Raw genomic sequence first — 19,762 nt, 5'->3', positions numbered from 1 at the left:
ATTTTGCGAAAAATGAGTTGCATATTACCTGTATGACATCATGCCTTTCCAATAATTGCAAAGAATATTAATGAATACATGGGTGACTTTATAAGTGTGCCTTCTGGTAGACGCCCATTTGTCCTTTAATTCTAGAGTACAATAAATAGTTAACGACTAGTGAATACTGTTGAGATGCTAGAGTATATTTACTGACTGCAGGAAGACAAGCTTGATTTGAACACAGAAGCACATCTAAATTTACACCACAGAAATTCATTCATATCCGGATAGTGCAGAAAAGGATCATAAATGTGTGTGTGTGTCTGTGTAATTTTTTTTGTTGCTGTTGTTGGTTTGGGTTTTTCTCTTTCTTTTAAGAAAAGAGTCAAAAGCAACATTCCTTATTGGTTTTGTTTCGTTACATTACATAATTCAGTTGTTCAAAGTGTCGTCAGCTCAGGAGCTGGGCTCATTTCCTTCAACCAAAAGAAATCTACAAATTAAATGTCAAAAAAGAAGAATCAACACAATAGATCACAATATTTGAACACAATTTTGATTTTCATACAGAGATGCCAAATAGAACTTAGTTTACACGTTTCCAACATAAAACCCATCGCAGCTTTCGATGGTCACACGGAACTGAAACTATTTTTATGTTAAATAGTATATACTTCTAAAGAAGATATTTAAACCCAACCTGATATATATATATATATATGCCCACGTTTGAGGCTGACCACAAGTTCATTGCAAGCGTTGACTTCGACGAAACCTTCAAATCCAGCAGAACCGATTGGATTTTCTCGGGGGCCGATCAGAGCCGTCGATCCCGACACTCGACTTTAATACTACGATGCCACATTAATGATATATCCCACTATATTTTGGTTTCTTTTGTTATCTTCTAAAAATATCTACATTATTTGACAAAATAGCAGGCAAGTCCAGCGCACAATTGGTAATAAAACACCTAGAGTACTGAACAACGTGAGCTGTCCCAACTACGTCTGCTGCGTGGTTTTGAACCCTACAAAGAAACCAGGACGTATCTACAAGTTTTGTAAACAAATTACATTCTCTTTAGGACATAAATAAGTTAAAGTAGTTATTGAAGCAGAACAAGGCAACATGCCAACAAATAAAGATAAACTCTGTAAATATATATTTATAATATGTCTATAAATATATATGTACGCTTAATAAATTCTAATTTCCATGGGTTTCTCTTTTCCGACAGGTGCAAATCTACTGTGCAAGTTGAGCCCTGCGACCTGGATACACCTTAATCAATAACCAAATAAATCTATACAATTAGATACATGCCACACACAATACTCACAGATCAGTGAATCAGATAAGCTGTCGTAAAATAGCAGTCCACCGCACGTCCCACCAAATCAAATCAAACCGTTTAAATAAAAAGAAAGGTTTCCGAATAAAAACCTGGGTAATGTACATTCATGCAGGAGCAACGATAATAGCTGAATTTGATTTAAATTACTCGTAATAGTCTGTCGTTTCCTCAGGAAATGGGAGCGCTGTGTCTGCGCTCGTGGTTTCTTGTATAGTTTCTCGAGTCACTCCGCGATCATCCGAGTCAGTCGTACGTTCAATAAAAAAAAAAAGAAAGTGGCGCGACCACGCCTTCAGTCAACAGTTCGCATGCACTCCGGAGTGCTTCTAAACGTAGAGTTTAAGATGATTATGGAGATCTCATGGCTAAAGCGATGTCTCCAGACTATGAAGCGGGCTCCCGGGACTGGAGGAAGCAGCAGATTTACTCGTGTCGGTTGTCAGGTTTATACCGCTATCGATGGCGTTGTTGTTCTTGTTGGGAGACGTGGGCTGGCTGGAGTTCTTCCTCGCCGCCTCTTCGTCAATGTCGATGTCGTCTATAAGAGGAATGTGAGGTGTGGAGTCCTCTATTCTAAACTCTGGATGAGTCATGAAATTGTGGATGGAGGTTCTGGAGTCGGGTTTTTCCAAGCCTTCGTAGAGCGAGCTACGAAATGCGTTCACAACACGTATCTGCGTGAGGAAAGAGATCAGTGTTAAAGGGTTGTAAAGTGAGTTGGAACACCCCCCCGTCAGAAAGGAGGGACACCCGTGGAGAACATTTGGAAAACATTTGTGATTCACTTACTCTGCCGTGCACTGAGACGGTTTAAGGATTGCATTGAAAAGAACGCAACTCAAACTCACGATAAAGAAAACATAGGCAATGCTCTTATGTCCCGTTCAGTACACAATACAGTATACAGTGTAAGGTCCAATGTGTTGTATACCTAGAGACAAGCATTGTTAATTCAACAAAAATAAAAAGTTAAAAACAAAGGAAAAACAAAACATCATGCAAGTTGAAAACATCTCGTGGAAAGTTGGTAAGAGGAATATATTAGATAGATCCAGGATGAGTTTCAAGATAAACACAAAGTCAAAGCCAAAGAAAATAAAAGAAAGAGTAGAAGTCTACAGAGACTCAATCGAGAATGACGGGGACAGGAGATCCTATGCTTCAAGAGCATAGAGTCACAACACGATGATGGAAGCAAACCAAAAGCTTGACAAGCCAACTCAACGACTACACACAACATGCAACTCGGGACAACACCAAATGGAGATGAACACAGGCACACAGACTGTGGAATAAGAAAAGACGAGAACAAACAAAGGTCTGTTCTTTTAAAAACTCCATGCGTCTCTGTGTAAACACTCAAGTATAGGCCGAAAAGTTTTGTTGAGGTTCACAGAACAAAAAAAAAAAAAGAAGAGAATCCTTTAATAAGTTATTACTGTGGAATTAAAACTTTACAGAAGTACTTTAATAGTTGGGAGTAGCTAATATTCCACTTCAAAGGTTTACAATAACAAACAAACTTTCGGAAAAAAAACTGTACAATAATCTAAACTAACTATGAAAACGGTCTATGGTCCTGTTCCACAACCTAGTGAGCAACCTATCTAAACAACAAGATATTCAAAGATAAATCGTTCTAGTCAAATTCTCAGTGGACTGGGTTAAGATTACATTTTTTTGTCTGTTAGTCCATTCTGCAAAAAATAGATGGAAAGTTCAGTCTAATTAAAATAGACAAGATCTATCTGGACTACTTATTAGAGTATTAGCTTAGTAACATGCTAACGTCAGCCTAGCATTGTGATCTATTCTTCGATTCAAGTGAGGAATCAGCGTTCGCTGTAGAGTGTTTCATACCCGTCACTTATGCGGTTTTATTTGGCTTAGGATTCTGCCTTAAGGCAGGGGAGTCCAATCCTGCTCCTGGATGGCCATTGACCCACAGAGTTTAGCTCTAACCCCAATTAAACACAGTTAATCAGGGTCTTCAGACGAATAAACTTCAAGGCAAGTGTGTTGGGACCAAGTTGGAGATTAACTTTCCGGGGCATTGGCCCTCCAAGAGCAGGACTGGACATCCCTGCCTTAAGGGATGTTCACAATAGGGGCTTTCACACCGGAGAAACGTTTTCATAGTTCCTAAAGTCTCGCGTAGCCAGACCATCAGACTGACGGCAGGCTACATAGCAGCTTTCATTGGCCAAGGACCATCCAGAGGCCGTCTGACTGACATGTAAAGCAACCAATCACAATTTGTTTTTTTCTGCATCATGTTTAGGGGCGTGAAACTGTAATGTCGATGACCCAACATTTACAGAACGGTGTGTAAGACTCTTGGACGTATTTGAAAGTCTATGCTGCAAACTTTACATACTTAAAAAAAAAATGAGCTCCTACTTCAAAGTAGGGTCTAACCCAGGATATTGGGAACTACCAGCGTAAGTGTACGTTGATTGGACGAACGCATCCGAAACACCGGCAGCCACCATTTTTAAAAAGCTGTGTAAACAAACAGTTTATAGCCTATATATTTACGCCACGAACATGGAAAACAGCAAAATATGGACCGACGCCGAAGTCCAGGCACTTCTAAACCTTTTACGCTAAGGAGGAAATCCAAAGTTACTTTAAAGGGAACAAGCAAAACACGACTATGTTCTAGTCCTAGTGACATTAGGCATCAACCACATGGCAAATGCTATAATACTTTGTTGTATACCGTTTACTTTGTTTGTTTAACAGTTATAATGATGTATTAGATAGGACTGTTAAACAGATCGTAAACTAATGAATAGACAGAATGGGAGCGCTGTGTGCTCAGGCTGGCTTTCTCAGCCCGTTAAAATAAAAGTCCCATACAACAACGAGAGTGGCAGGGTTCCTTCTGGCGGTGCGAATGAAACCAGGAATGACCAAAACCAAAATGGCCCTGAGGGAAAAGATCTCGAGGGACCACCATGGTGGCTAGTTCCAATAGCCGAGTTCCTATAACTACCCGGTGCGAAAGCCCCTAAGGACAGTAAAAAAAAAAATGTAGGTCTCTAATTCTCTGTGCTATATTAGTACTAGACGTTCCTACTCAAATTATATCCCTGCATCCATGAACTGATAGCAGTTACTGTGCTCAATGTAGGCACGATATGTGCTTAAGATGTGGGCCATACATGGGTTTTTCCATTGGTTCCATGCTGGCCCTATTGGAATAAGCCCCAGTATGGGCCACACATGGGTTTTTCCATTGGTACCATGCTGGTGTTATTGGAATTATTCCCAGTATGGGCCATACATGGGTCTTTCCATGGGTTCCATGCTGGCCCTATTGGAATTAGTTTATATTGTGGCTATTTCAGATAGGGCCGACATGGAACCCATGGACAAACCCATGTAGGGCCCATAACTGAAGCCCATTTCATGTCTACATTGGCCCCACCATGAAATGATTGCTGGAATAAAATGATCAAAATCCTACATCAAACAACCAACAAACTCGATTCTAACCTTTTCTCCTGTAGCGAAATAGCACACTTTCAACCGAGCTAAGAGCAAACTTACAAAGCCAACACAAACTGGTCTGAATGACAGATGAGAACAAATGTCGGAAGGAATCACATAGATGAAGACTGGTCTAACGTTTAGTGAGATTCTGCAACTGTCAGCATCACACAGCAGACTACATGACCAACAGAGTAAAGCCATGAGACATAATGGGTCACTGTGGCCTCGATCTACATCAAACAGACGACAAATAAGACAAGACTATGGGGAGGAAGCGCCACTTTCTTCACACGTCTCTGTATCTGTGTGGAGAGAAAAAAAATAAAAAAGGAACAAAACAGCCTCCCGTGATCAATAGAGTAACTTCAACAATGCAACCTAGAGCATTTTGTAGAACATGTCAGGCTTAAGCTGAGTGGGGAATGGTACCGTTGGCTATACTTGAATGTTTACCCAGCCTGGTGAGTTTGTTGGTGGAATATTAGTTCACATCAATTTTGCGACGGACAATGGAGGGACTCACAACCTGAAATTCACTTCGTAGGCTGCACCCTTAGTCCAGGGCTCTTAGCACTCTGGGGAAAACAAACACATGGTACATTGAAACATATGTTCTTCTGAGAAGTGGGTTAAAGATGATCTGATAAACTGTGACATGAAGAGCAAGAGGAAATCAGAAGCAAAGCAGATTTCAGGGATGCCCTTTGACTATTACGCTAATCGTCTATGTCTAATAAGAAACTGTTAGAGAGCTCCGGTGTCATGCCCAATCTCTTTTGGACCTTAAGGGTATCTGTTTGTAATTCCTGATCAGCAATGTCTGTCAGATCTTTCTGCTGTAGCTGTTAGAGCCAGACTTGTGTCCAGTGTCCATATCTAACAGAAATATGTATAAACTAGTATAACATGTTATCATTTATACTATACTAGTTTTAACAAATTAAAGGGAAACATCACACTAAACTGTCTACTAAATGTCTTTATACTATTATGAATTATACGGTTCAAAATTTTTGTCCAAGGCCAAGTAATCCTGCATTCACGCCAAAATGAAAATATTGGAAATTGGGAATGTTTTATTACAGCTCATAAAGTGGTATGTACTTTCTTTGTTTTTCATGCAATTTATTTTGTGAGAGCATATAGAGGTGAACTTATGTAGTGATGAAGGATTTTTTTGTCAATAACAAAGCCGTACATCGATTCATTTTGGTGTTGCCATAGAAACAAATCATTTCTGAGTCAGTGGATGTGTACAGCTCTGAGTAGCCGTTTTCTCATAATTATGGTAATCCTGACACAACATTAATGCAGCATAATATTTGCAACAGATTGTAGAGAAAAGCCTCTTTCTAGAATATGTGCTGCAGAGCTGCTTCCCTGACATTAACTGTTTAATGATCAGTCTAAAACAAGGGTGCCCAATCTTGTAACTAGAGATCCAGGCTGTGTCCGAAATCACTCTCTATACCCTTAAATAGGGCACTATTTGAGGGAACAGCCATTTGTAGTGGTTTCAGAAACCATAGTGGACGTTATCAACTGCACTCATTCAATCCCACAATGCACTGCAATAACGAATTAACAACCGATGTATGCTCATTGGCTAGAGAATACCCATAATGCACTGCGAGGGTCGCGCGCCAAATTAATTCCCGCATTTGACCAGAAGATGGCGTAATATCATACATGTAGAAATTAATTTTAAATTGATTATTAAATTGTTTAATGTAGGTTTATACATAGTTGTCATGACATAGTTCAAGATAAATCTTTTCCGTATTACTGGAGCTGCCAATTTGCAAAGTTATTAAAGTTATTATTAAACCCCAAGCACAAACTATGGAAAAGCGGAAGCCCCTCGGGCTCAATCAGTGTCCGAATTCACTCACTCGTTTTCATGCACTCCTTCAAGTGGACTATATTAGTGGACTAATGTAGGGAATAGTGAACGAGGGTATAGGGGGTGACTTCAGGCATAGTCCTACCTTCCTGCAAAGTTCAGCTCCAACCATGATTAAACACACACAGCTAAATAAGATGTTCAGGAGCACTTGATAACTACAGATCAGGGTTGGATCTGAACTCAGGTAAGTAGATCTCCAAGGACAGGATTGGGCACCATTGGTTTAAAAGGTATGGTAACACTTTACTTGAAGGAGTGTGCATAAGACTGACATGACACCTTCATAATCATGACGTGACACATGTCATGAATATGAAGGAGGGTTCATGCATGTTTATGACGACTGTCATTAAAGGACAACTCCGGTGCAAAATGAACCTCGGGTGTAATAACACATTGGTACAGACTAAATCGTTCCCTGAGATTTGTTTTCATGATAATCGAATGTGAAGAGTTTTATCTCTAAAAACAGTTAAGCTTATAACGCTAGTATATTGGGCATCGAGTAAGCAAAAAGAGATCGCTAGTTAATACCATTAACAAGGCTCAAATTAGCCCCACACTAACACGGCAGCATAATGAGTGTCCTTACATGCAAACCGAAGCATTGAGAACTTTGTAAGTGTATAGACAGTTTAATAAGAAGATACTTTACACAGACAGTACAGTTAGCGCATACAGACAGCAGCCATCTTGGAAAACAGTCTCGATTAGTCAAACCACGAACACGGTGATACGTGAGCTGAACTGTGACTTGGAATCTCATATGGTCCGTTGTTTCCGGAAGAAAGCACTGAGCGCATAAGAGAAGCACTGAACGCAACAGAGAAAATAAAAAAATAAATATAATTTATCTTATCTTCAATATCTACACGTACTGTTCGCTCACCTTCGTGGTTCGATTGATCGAGGCTGCTTTCCAAGATGGCTGCTGTCTGTATGCGCTAACTGTACTGTCTGTGTAAAGTATCTTCTTATTAAACTGTCTATACACTTACAAAGTTCTCAATGCTTCGGTTTGCATGTAAGGACCCTCATTATGCTGCCGTGTTAGTGTGGGGCTAATTTGAGCCTTGTTAATGGTATTAACTAGCGATCTCTTTTTGCTTACTCGATGCCCAATATACTAGCGTTATAAGCTTAACTGTTTTTAGAGATAAAACTCTTTACATTCGATTATCATGAAAACAAATTTTAGGGAACGATTTAGTCTGTACCAATGTGTTATTACACCCAGGTTCATTTTGCGCCGGAGTTGTCCTTTAAGTGTCATTCGCTCAATTATGACATTTTTAATGCAAATATGACATTGTTTGAGATGTCTTTGTTATGACAACTTGACATAAACCAATACATCATAACCTGTCAGTATCTTTGTCATGACAACTTGACATTACTAAGACAACACAACCTGTCATAAATATGTCATAAACATAACATAGCAGATTAATTATCAAACTTAAGAAAGCACTTAGCTTTATGGGTGAACATTACATTAAACTGTCATGCGGTTGGTTTTGACATTGGCTGTCATGAGGCCATTATAACTGTGTCATGAACATTTTTCTTGAACTCAACTACAGTGGTACACATCGAATTTGTCATTAAAATGTTATAATGGCCTCATGACAGCCAATGTCAAAACCAACCGCATGACAGTTTAATGTAATGTTAACCCATAAAGCTAAGTGCTTTCTTAAGTTTGATAATTAATCTGCTATGTCATAATATGTAATCAGGTTGTTGTTTTAGTAATGTCAAGTTGTCATGATAAAGACACTGACGATGTATTGGTTTATGTCAAGGTGTCATTACCAAGACATCTCAAACAATGTCTTATTTGCATTAAAAATGTCATAATTGAGCGAATGACACTTAATGACAGTTGTCATAAACATGCATAAACCCTCCTTCATATTCATGATTATAAAGGTGTCATGTCTTATACACACCCCTTCAAGTAAAGTGTTACCAAAGGTATTACTTAGCTTACACTAAAAAAAATGCTGGGTTGTTTCACCCCAAATTTGGGTCAAGTATGGACAAACCCAACCGTTGGGTTAAAAATGTAATTAAAAAATTTAACCCAACGTTGGGTTTGTCCATATTTGACCCAAATTTGGATTGAAACAACCCAGCATTTTTTAGAGGGGGCCACGTGTTTTGTGATATCTTACCCAATGTTGCCACTGTTTCAAATATCTTGGGTTTTTTAAATTTTATTCATAGACCTGTTTTCTGATTTTGATTGCCTGTTCGTCGTTGTGATTGGCCCACTTCAGGTCCAAGGGCATCCCTGACAAACACCCAAAGAAGAGTGTCACTCACGCCCAGAGGAAGCAGCAGCAGTGCTGGTAGGAGAGGAAAGAGCATTGCACAAGGACATGTGACTAGGACTAGAAACATTGGTTACATCCTGATTTTGACTGGTGGTGGAGGACTGGCGTCTCAAAGCCCCCTGAACTGAAGTCCCGCTCTTGAACGTGTTCACTACCTCGATCTGCAGGAAGGGGGAGAGAAATACACGGAGCACAGCGCGTCAAAGACCTGACCAATGCTTCATCACATGGACATGGTTTAGAAGGCAATGACAGGCCCTCATCACACATTAAACACTTCATCTTAAATTAGCACTGAGGCTTTGATGGCTTTAGAAAAGTCCTCCTCGCTGCTGCTGATGATGAACGCCTTCACCTTCACGAGCCTCACCGCAGGACTGCATCATTACGCCTAGGAGAGCACTGTTATCATATCACATACATTTAACAGGCAATACAATTCACTCTAAATGATTTGCATGCCATTACTAAACTCCAGCATGCAGGTTGTCACATGCGGTGCATTATACAACAGTTAGTGATCCTCTAATCTTATTGGACAAACGGCTGATATGTAGAATAAGGATGTTTTTCTGTTCACGGGATTTTTACCTGAATTTTCAACCATGTTTGTTAATGATGTCACGCAGGTGGTGGAGTAATAACTACTTGAGATCGAATTAATGCGAGATGTTTTGCTATAAATTACATGGTGTCTGAGGACTATTTATCATTTTTCTCAGTTATTTTGCTTTATTTCCAGATTCAATCATAAGCTCGTTCTTACACACTGGAGCTCATTCACACATGCGCACTCTTCAAACACGACACTTTAAATCTCTTGACAAACTAAAAGATGTAAATGACATTTGTATGTATTCTAAATAAAAGATATAGATTGCACTGAATGTCAGCTTGCTTATTTTGCTTAAGATCAGGATTTATTGAGTCCACATGTCATGCAAACTGGAAACTCTGCTTCTAACCACAGCTCGAGATCTAGATCTGTCAAACACACAACTCTGCGATGCTGTTTGCGAATGTTCGTTGGAACGATGGTTTCGGGAAATAGCGACTCGTTGAACTGCTGATAACGACAGAGCTTGCTACAATAGTTAGCTAACGATGCTTTCGGGAAACACACCCCTGATTGGTTACAAGGTAGTTTGTGACGTCAGAAACACCAGCGATTTCAAACCGTGTTTTTGAGACTGTCTTTGGTTCACTGCAGTTTTAAGGAGAAAATACTCAGCAATGCTGTCGACTTATGAATTTACACATGGTTTGTCTTAAAGCATATTAAAAACACCACATAGACACATAAACAACATCAAAAGCTGGATTTGTATCACAGGGGGTCTCTAAAATAGTAGTTAGTCATTATGCAACAATAAATGTTTAACAGTGCTATGCTACATTGTCACATGACCTCATTCCGTTACATGTAAGTGGTGTGTAGCTTTTGTCATTGATATCATAATTTATACTTTCGATTAGAACTGTACTGAGATTTACGCTGCTATTTAGATCTAAAACTCTGACTTCGGTGACTTTTCGGATGGAATATGACAGTGTTTTTGTCATATGAAGGTGTACCGACAGGCGACACCACATGATTTATGCAACAGAACAAAAGTGTCGCGATCAGCGCTGATGTGTGTGCCAGTAATGCCAGTGTTTGGCAGAGCTGGGCTGCGGTTCAACCTCCGCACGATCTAAATCTGACTATAAAACACACTGCCAGCCGTGCAGATGGTTGAATCTCAAGTACATAATTACAAACACAATTGATGTACAAGCATAAGTATGGTTACATACTACAGATCCCATTTCAGTGCAGAATTCATGCAGAATATTTCAGGCAGTCGTAACTTTCCAGATTCTCAGCGGCTGTCTAACCTGAGTCTGGATTCTGTTGAGGCCTCTGAACCAGAGGATCTGTCCTCGTCGTAACTCTCTCTCTGTGTAATCGATCTCCTCCTGGTCCTCGTTCATCTCCTCCTCGGCCGTCATCTCGTGCTTCTGCGTCAGACGGCCAGCTCCTTTGAGGAACCTCAGCTTGCTGTTCGGGATAGTTGATATAACCTGAGCAAGAGAGAGGATGTGCATGACGGATATTAGAACAGGACAGCACCAAGAAAAACAAGAAAAGATAGATAGATAGATAGATAGATAGATAGATAGATAGATAGATAGATAGATAGATAGATAGATAGATAGATAGATAGATAGATAGATAGATAGATAGATAGATAGATAGATAGATAGATAGATAGATAGATAGATAGATAGATAGATAGATAGATAGATAGATAGATAGATAGATAGATAGATAGTTCGTCCATTCCAATGGCTCATAAAAAAATGATAAAAAAATGCTACAACGGGCATTAAAATATAACACTAAAAAGATTTTGACAGCAGCATATGAATAATGATACTTAAATTTATGCATTGCAGACGCTTTAATCCAAAGCGACTCACATTGCATTTCAAGCTAGAAATTTACATTCTTATCAGTTCTTGCTAAAAAGCTAAAAAGATTTGAAAGAATATTGACCAGTATTACCTGTCCCCAGACCAGCTCTCCCAGCCCAAGGAAAACACACCACATCCACTTCTCCAGGTCCAGAGGAGAACAACTGAACGGCTTCCCTCCAAACTGAATAATTACAATCTAACAAACAAATGTTAAAATGGAGCTGTGTAGAACTAATAACGTGGAGTGGTGAAGTATATTTATAACTGTAGGAGAGAGCAGGGCACAACATAACACTCGGTTTGTGTAAACATTTACAAAGAGAACATTCAGAAATAGCATTTTCGTAACTTAAAGCTGCAGTCCGTAGCTTTTTTGGGGTTAAAAATGATCCAAAATACATATATAAATACATATACGTCATTACGTCACATCTGTACACATAAAGAAGAGTCTCGGCTAGTCGGCTATATTGCGTGTGAGGATGCTGGAGGTGGAGATTTATAGCCTTTTCTCACAGCACTTGATATAATTAAACTTATCAATTTGATGGCGGATCCAGAAAGGTTCAAACGACAATCACCAGTGACAGCTGGAGATTCACCCGATGTAAAACGCAAAAGACTTCGTTCGGACTTCGGAATGGCTACAGAAAAAAAGAGACTGCAACCGAACCCATGCGAAAAGAAGGATAATATCGGAAGGACATTACATGTAGTCACGCAATGCTTGGTTACGATGTTAACATTAACAATTTGAGAACAAAGTATAATTTGCACGGTTTTGCGTGATGTGATTCGCGATTTTTAGATTTAATCAGCGCGATTTACTGCAATGTCAGAACCAGAACAAAGGTGGATGTTTCTTTCTTGTTCAGACATTTTCCGGTGAAAATTATTATGTTGGTCATACTTCCAAAAAGAATAATCTGTGATTCTGAATGACAGTACCCACACCGGCGTGGTGACTGACAGCCTCACACTCTCCTCAAACACTGTGTTCATCCGCGCTGTGCCGTGTCGAACTAGCCTGGCAAGCCAGACCTACATCAAGATGTTAGGTCTGGGAACTCACAATTGGCATACCTCAATCCGAGGGGCGGGATAAACAGTTGTCTTTCAATATCCCTCAGCACGCAATAGGATAGCGCTACAACCAACCAGAGCAACGAACGGCTGAGGCTGAGTGAGTCCCATGCGTTTTTCCACCAGTGAACCAGCCATATGTGAACCAGCTAGTTGGTATATTAAACTTTTGCCGTATCCGGTCGTCAAAACTCCGAACACATCTTCCTTTTTTAGGAATGACTTAAGTGACGTTCTCTTAACTCCAAGTCATCCAGAGTCGCGGGCAAAGCCGATTCGAAAGACCGCTGCTCGCCAGCAGCATCTTCTTTGTTTTCAAGCAGAGGGAAATCACCTATGGAAATCACGCGGAACCGACATAACTCTGCCGTCATTTTGTTAAGCCCGCCCACCCACTCTACACGATCTGATTGGCCGGACCAGTTTTTGGTTTTTCCAGCTCAAAAGTCTATGGAGAGTTGCTAGACCACACTTTGCTGCAAAATAATTTTTGCTGCCGCTAGGGTGCGTCTAGATTTCTAGGCTAGTGTCTAACTACAACTCGCGTAGAGTTAATAATTCCGCGAAAAACTGCAATTGCAGATTTCGAACAGAGATGGCGACAAAGAGGAAAAACTGCGCACTGCAGCTTTATTGGGAACTTGAACAAAACATGTTTTGTTAGCTGGAAACAATCAATGGCAATTTGTCTGAAAAACCTATTTGAAGAAAAAAGATGTTGGTACCTGAATGGCGAAAGTGCCGAGGACAATGGAGCAGAAGATGGGATTTCTGAAAATGCCTTCAAACACGTTTCTCTCTCCGTGGATCTTGCGGGCGTTGATCTCGTTGAAGAGCTGCATCATGACGAAGGTGTTGAAGATGATGGTGTAGTGCTCAGAGGGAGGAGAATGAAGCGGCGCGTGTCTGCCACTGTCGATGTCAAAGATCTGCTCACCTGGACACAACACAAGACACTATATATCTATATATAATCCTATACGCACATCCTTTAGGAACGTTGTCAGAATTACTGTGATTACGAGATTCTGATTTGTAAAAAGTGTAACTTCCTCGTAGAACTCTTAAAGGAATAGTTCACTTCAACATGAAAATTCTGTCATCATTTACTCACCCTCAAGTTCTTGCAAACCTGTATGAGTTTCTTTCTTCTGCTGAACACAAAAGAAGATATTTTGAAGAATGTCGGGAACCAAACAGTTGTTGGACCCCATTGAACTCCACCTCCTTTTTTTCCTACTTTTGAAGTCAGTGGGGTCCATCAATCTTGTTGCCGACATTCTTCAAAATATCTTCTTTTGTGTTCAGCAGAAAAAAGAAATTCAAACAGGTTTGAAACATTTTGAAGTGAACTAATCTTTTAACTCTTTCCCCGCCAACTTTAAAAAAAAAAAAAAAGTTGCCAGCCACCACCAGCGTTTTTGATAATTTTCACAAAAATGTCATGGCCCCCAGAATATTTTATTGGATGAATATTTGAACATACGATATATCAAAATCATAGAGCCACTGCTTTTAAACAAACAAACAAACAAACAAACAAACAAACAAACAAACAAACAAAAAAAATCATTCTAGCTTCATGGATTTTTTTAATCAAAATTTTATGTGGGTAAGTTTCATAAAAAAGCAACATTTTAAACAAAAAGCTAAGAAAATCAAGTGTTTTTTAACAAAGTCTAAAGCGTGCGTAAGCAATGCTTTTATTAGAGATCGAGCGATTTTGTTTTTCTTTATAACCGATATTTCCAGGTTTATGTGATCTTTCACCGATTAATCGTGCAGCTCTACTTCACATGGATCGAGAACGCAACTTACCTGCAAACAGCAGCGTGAAGATGATGGTGAGCTGGTACACACCGTGGCCCAGTATGTTCTTGGTCATGGTACTGGAGATCAGGGGTTTGTTCCGCCCGTAGGGTTTCCTCCTCAACAGAGACTCAGTGGGCGGTTCGGTGGCCAAAGCCAGAGATGCGAACGTGTCCATGATCAGGTTTACCCACAACATCTGCACTGCTTTCAGAGGAGAATCCTGAGAGAAGAACATACAATCTGCTTAAAACACAACGTTTATAGCAATGAGCCATGCTGAACTGGGACAGATGTTATTTTCCAGACAGGGGTGTGTTTCCCGAAAGCTTCGTTAGCCAACTATAGTCGCGAGTTCTGTCGTTATCAGCAGTTCAACGAGTCGGTGTTTCCCGAAACCATCGTTCCAACGAATATTCGCAAACAGCTTCGCAGAGTTGTGTGTTTGAGCGACAGATCTCGAGCTGTGGTTAGAAGCAGAATTTCCAGTTTGCATGACATGTGGACTCAATAAATCCTGATCTTGAGCAAAATAAGCAAGCCGACATTCAGTGCAATCTATATCTTTTATTTAGAATACATACAAATATCCTTTACGTCTTTTAGTTTGTCAAGAGATTCAAAGTGTCGTGTTTGAAGAGTGCGCATGTGTGAACGAGCTCTAGTGTGTAAGAACGAGCCTATGATTGAATCTGGAAATAAAGCGAAATAGATGTCATGTCTAATTTATAGCAAAACATTTAGCATTGATTCGATCTCAAACAGATTCATTAAAAGTAGTTATTACTCCAACACCTGCGTGACATCATTAACCAATGATTTGTGACAGTATGGTTTCGGGAAACAGTCGAGACTAGTTAGATGATTTCTTCAACGATGCATCGCACTATGATAGTCGTCAATGTGTGTCATAATATTGGTCAAAGACTCTGAAACTGAGATCTTCCTCACGATTGAGTGTCCTTGTTCATCTAACGCTCTCTGGACATTCATTTCTCATCAGGGTATCTCCACACAGTCTAGCCTCGTTCTCTTAGAAGTGCTGCATCATTTATTAGGTTAGCGATCCTCTAGGAAATTAAACAATGCTATTTTAGATCATAGGGATGAAGTCTTTGGCCTTGGCCTAGTAATCTAATATGGTTTCTTTGCCAGTGCCCTATGTCTCTCCATAGTCTAATTTGAGATTTCATAGTAGGTCAGATCTATGGTCTTGTCAAAGGCGTCTCATATGTGTTAGCAGTGGTTTCAAAGTATGAAGAAAATGCACAAAAGGCTACAAAAGCGAGTGTTGGATGGTTGCCAGTGCGTGTAAGACGCTTGATGGATTATTCATATCCGTAATACAAATAGTGCCGGATCAGTTATATGACCGCTCAATAGTTTGAGGTCAGTAAGATTTTTGATGTTTTTGTCTCACCAAGGCTGATTTAATTGATCAAAAATACAGTAAAAACAGTGAAATATTACTACAATTCAAAACTGTTCAAAGCTGTTTTCTATGTGAATATATAGTAAAGTGTAATTTATTCCTGTGATCAAAGTTGAATTACTCCAGTCTTCAGTGTCACATGATCCTTCAGAAATCACTCTAATATGATGATTTGATGCTCAAGAAACATTTATGTTTAATATCAGCGTTGAAAACAGTTCATATTTTTTTGGAAACTGTGATACATTTCAATTGTCAGGATTCTTTGATGAATTGGAAAAAAAAAGCATTTATTTTAAATGGAAATCGTTTGTGATCGATTTAATGCATGTTTCTAAAAAAGAAAGAAGAAAAAAAAAGAAATCATACGGACCTATGGTACTGACAAACCCATAAAGTTACCCTTTTGAAGGGTTATATATGTGCTGAGGTTTAATAGGCTTGATATAGGCGGTAACACTTTACTTGAAGGGGTGTGCATAAGACTTCATAATCATGACAGGACAGTACATGTCATGAAAATGAAGGAGGGTTCATGCATGTTTATGACAACTGTCATTAAGTGTCATTCGCTCAATTATGACATTTTTAATGCAAATATGACATTGTTTGAGATGTCTTTGTTATGACAACTTGACATAAACCAATACATCATAACCTCTCAGTGTCTTGGTAATGACAACTTGACATTACTAAGACAACACAACCTGTCATAAATATGTCATAAACATGACACAGCAGATTAATTGTCAAGCAAAGGACAAGTTCGGTATTTTACACTTAAAGCCCTGGTTTAAGATTGTTTCTGATGAAATAGAACGGTTAAGATTGAAATTTGGACACATGCTGCTGGCCTGAGAATTTTCGGTTTCTGTGGTTGCACCAATGGTTGCATAGGTACACTGGAACAATCCTTCATAAAACGCATTCAACTTTAGTTTACAAAGATGTGAAACTCACCGTGTGGTCTGGGGTGTCAATCTTAACCGTTCTATCTCATCAGAAACGATCTTAAAACAGGGCTTTAAGTGTAAAATACCGAACTTGTCCTGTAAGAAACCACTTAGCTTTATGGGTTAACATTACATTACATTAAATTTGTACCACTGTAGTTGAGGTCAAGAAAAATATTGTCAAATGTCAACAATGTCAAAACCAACCGCATGACAGTTTAATGTAATGTTCACCCATAAAGCTAAGTGCTTTCTTAAGTTTGATAATTAATCTGCTATGTCATGTTTATGACATATTTATGACAATTTATGTTGTCTTGGTAATGTCAAGTTGTCATAACAAAGACATCTCAAACAATGTCATAATTGAGCGAATGACACTTAATGACAGTCGTCATAAACATGCATAAAACCTCCTTCATATTCATGACATGTGTCATGTCTTGATTATAAAGGTGTCATGTCAGTCTTATGCACACCCCTTCAAGTAAAGTGTTACTGACACTATTTTCTTCTGGATCTGCTGTACAGCTGAAACAAACTCTGTTGCATTATTTTCCTGTTATCTCTGTAAAGCTGCTTTGAAACACTCTGTATAGTAAAAAGCGCTGTATAAATAAAGGTGATTTGTCTTGTCAGCTAATAAAAGCACACTCAGACCTGTGTGATACAGGCTCCGGTGAAGGCCACGATCACGGCCACCACGTTCACGGTGAGCTGGAACTGGAGGAACTTGGAGATGCTGTCGTACACGTTACGTCCCCACATCACGGCCTTCACGATGCTGGAGAAGTTATCGTCGGTCAGGATGATGTCGGACGCCTCTTTGGCCACATCTGTGCCTGCGATTCCCTGCCGAGACACAAGCCCTCACATCGTGACAAATATCATTCATTCATTCACTAATGTTACCATGACCAGGATATGCCAAACCATAAACAATATGCATTCTAACATTGCATTTCACAAAACCTGTCAAGAACATTTGCAGTCTTAAAAAGTTAGTCATCTATTTTCTTTTCTAAGTCAGTTACCGTACATAAAAAGGTAGATCCGTCTTATTTAAATAGTTAAACTGGCCCCAGGTCTTTTTTTTTAGCCCAACGTCAAAAGAGAATAAGAAATAATAGTTTTTGATTTTTTTTTTGTCTGCACATGAACCTTTTAGGGCTCCCATCATTTTATGGATTTAGTGTGTTTTGGGTTACACTTTATTTTAAGGTGTCATTGTTTCAGTGTAATTACAGTATATATTTAAGTACTGAGTAATATTAAGCAACTACATGCACTTACTATAGGGTTAGGGTAGGATTAGGGTTTGGTTGAGGGTTAGTTGCATGTAATTATGTATAATTTACTGTTATTATTATGGTAAGTACATGTAACAAGGACACCTTAAATAAAGTGTTACCGTGTTTTGTTTTAATTCAATTATTATACTAAGTCAATTATATGAACTAAACAGATTGTAAAAATACTTTATCACTAGAAAAAAAAATGGAAAAACCCATTAAACGTGAAACCATAATGCAATAATTTGAGACGTTCTCCTTTTAAAGAACCTTTTTGGTGTAAAGTGTTCTTTAAAACTGAGTCTAGAACTAAACGGAAGTGATACTGAATAGATGAATAGCTACTGAAGCGAGATCAATCCTGATGTGGACAGTGTGTGATGACCAGTGTCTAGGTAAAGAGTAAAGATGTTTCCACACACACCGTGTTAGTGTTTTGTAACGACTAGCCTGAGGGCCTGTTCTCTCTTAACACACGGCTGACGGTAAAACCATGGTAAATCCCACAGAGAAGAAGCAGCGGGTGTCAGTTTGATGAGCAGGAACATAGGAATATGCTCTCTAAACTTATGGAAATAGAAATGGTAGTGCTGACACAGGCTGTTTTTATACCTCATCGTCACCTTCCTAAAATAATTCAGGTTTCTCAGAAAACACAAAAAAACTGAACCAATAATTGAATGTATGATATTTATTTCGTTCTTCTTGATGCAGCTGCCATCTTGAAAAGCTTGTCAAATTGCCAAAGTCTCGTTGTCTTTTGACTTAGGCAAAATAAAACGGCCTTAGTCACACTCTTGACATGGGCCATTATACTAGAATTGCACGATCTGTTCAACTGACGATGACTTTTACCAGAGGTGGCCGGCATCATGAGGAGATGACTTATGCAGGAAAAAATATATTTTGTTAAAAAATGACTTAAGCAGTTATTTTAGGAAGGTGACGTTATGCAAGTCAAGTGAAAACAGGAGTAAAGCAATGGCTCCCACTAGGGGGCGCTCTGGACTTGGAGTGATTGTGCATTGTGAAAATGAGGACAGGCTGTGTTTGAGCAGCTTGTGGAGATCGAGACTCGTGTGTTTGACGGGTTCTCACCATGGCAAACCCGACGTCTGCCTTCTTCAGAGCCGGCCCGTCGTTTGTTCCATCGCCGGTGACAGCGACGACCTGCCGCTGCTCCACCAGAGTGCTGTCGATAATACCTGACACACAACACACACTCACAGATTACTCACAACATTTCTGCAACACCACATAAAGCATTGCTTATATGACTAGTGCATTGTGCAATATCAAGCTACATTAATTTGTACCAACATGAACTAACAATGAGCAATACATTTGTTACTGTATTTATAAATCTTTGTTATTGTTAGTTAATAAAAATGCAGCTGTTCATTGTTTGTTCATGTTAGTTCACAGTGCATTAACTAATGTTAACAAATACAACCTTTGATTTCAATAAATGTTGAAATTAATATTAACTAAGATTAATAAATGCTGAAGACGTATTGGTCATTCTGAGTTCATGTTAACTAAGGTAGTTAACTAATGAACCTTATTGTAAAGTGAATATCCTAGTGATATGCTAATAAGCAACTATAGTTAATAGTGAGAATTGGACCCTAAACTAAAGTGTTACCAAAAT

The 19,762-nt window shown here is 39.2% G+C and overlaps 1 protein-coding gene across 12 annotated transcripts in view; it reads right to left on the bottom strand.

Moving 5' to 3' along the window:
• Positions 1-904: 904 nt before the first annotated feature.
• The window catches only part of atp2b2 (ATPase plasma membrane Ca2+ transporting 2), a 241,837-nt gene continuing 222,979 nt past the window's right edge, over positions 905-19,762 (bottom strand). For 6 of the 12 annotated variants that reach the window (XM_056252537.1, XM_056252536.1, XM_056252540.1 and 3 more), the window contains 7 exons: positions 19,210-19,316; positions 17,480-17,671; positions 14,444-14,657; positions 13,351-13,562; positions 11,631-11,738; positions 10,961-11,146; positions 905-2,013 (listed from right to left, as the gene is read on the bottom strand). In XM_056252537.1, coding sequence (XP_056108512.1) covers positions 1,705-2,013; positions 10,961-11,146; positions 11,631-11,738; positions 13,351-13,562; positions 14,444-14,657; positions 17,480-17,671; positions 19,210-19,316 — 1,328 coding nt within the window. In that variant the 3' untranslated portion in view covers positions 905-1,704. Of the gene's footprint in view, positions 2,014-5,290; positions 5,413-9,071; positions 9,244-10,960; positions 11,147-11,630; positions 11,739-13,350; positions 13,563-14,443; positions 14,658-17,479; positions 17,672-19,209; positions 19,317-19,762 lie in introns of all 12 variants that reach the window. The other 6 variants (XM_056252541.1, XM_056252546.1, XR_008807213.1 and 3 more) reach the window with 5 other exon arrangements.

The sequence above is a fragment of the Rhinichthys klamathensis genome, unplaced genomic scaffold (genome assembly GCF_029890125.1).
Source record: "Rhinichthys klamathensis goyatoka isolate OS25496 unplaced genomic scaffold, OSU_Roscu_1.1 h1tg000095l_1, whole genome shotgun sequence".
In the NCBI taxonomy this organism is placed as follows: Eukaryota; Metazoa; Chordata; class Actinopteri; order Cypriniformes; family Leuciscidae; genus Rhinichthys; species Rhinichthys klamathensis.
The sequence above is the reverse complement of the archived record's forward strand: the minus strand, read 5'-3'. Positions and strand labels throughout refer to the sequence as shown.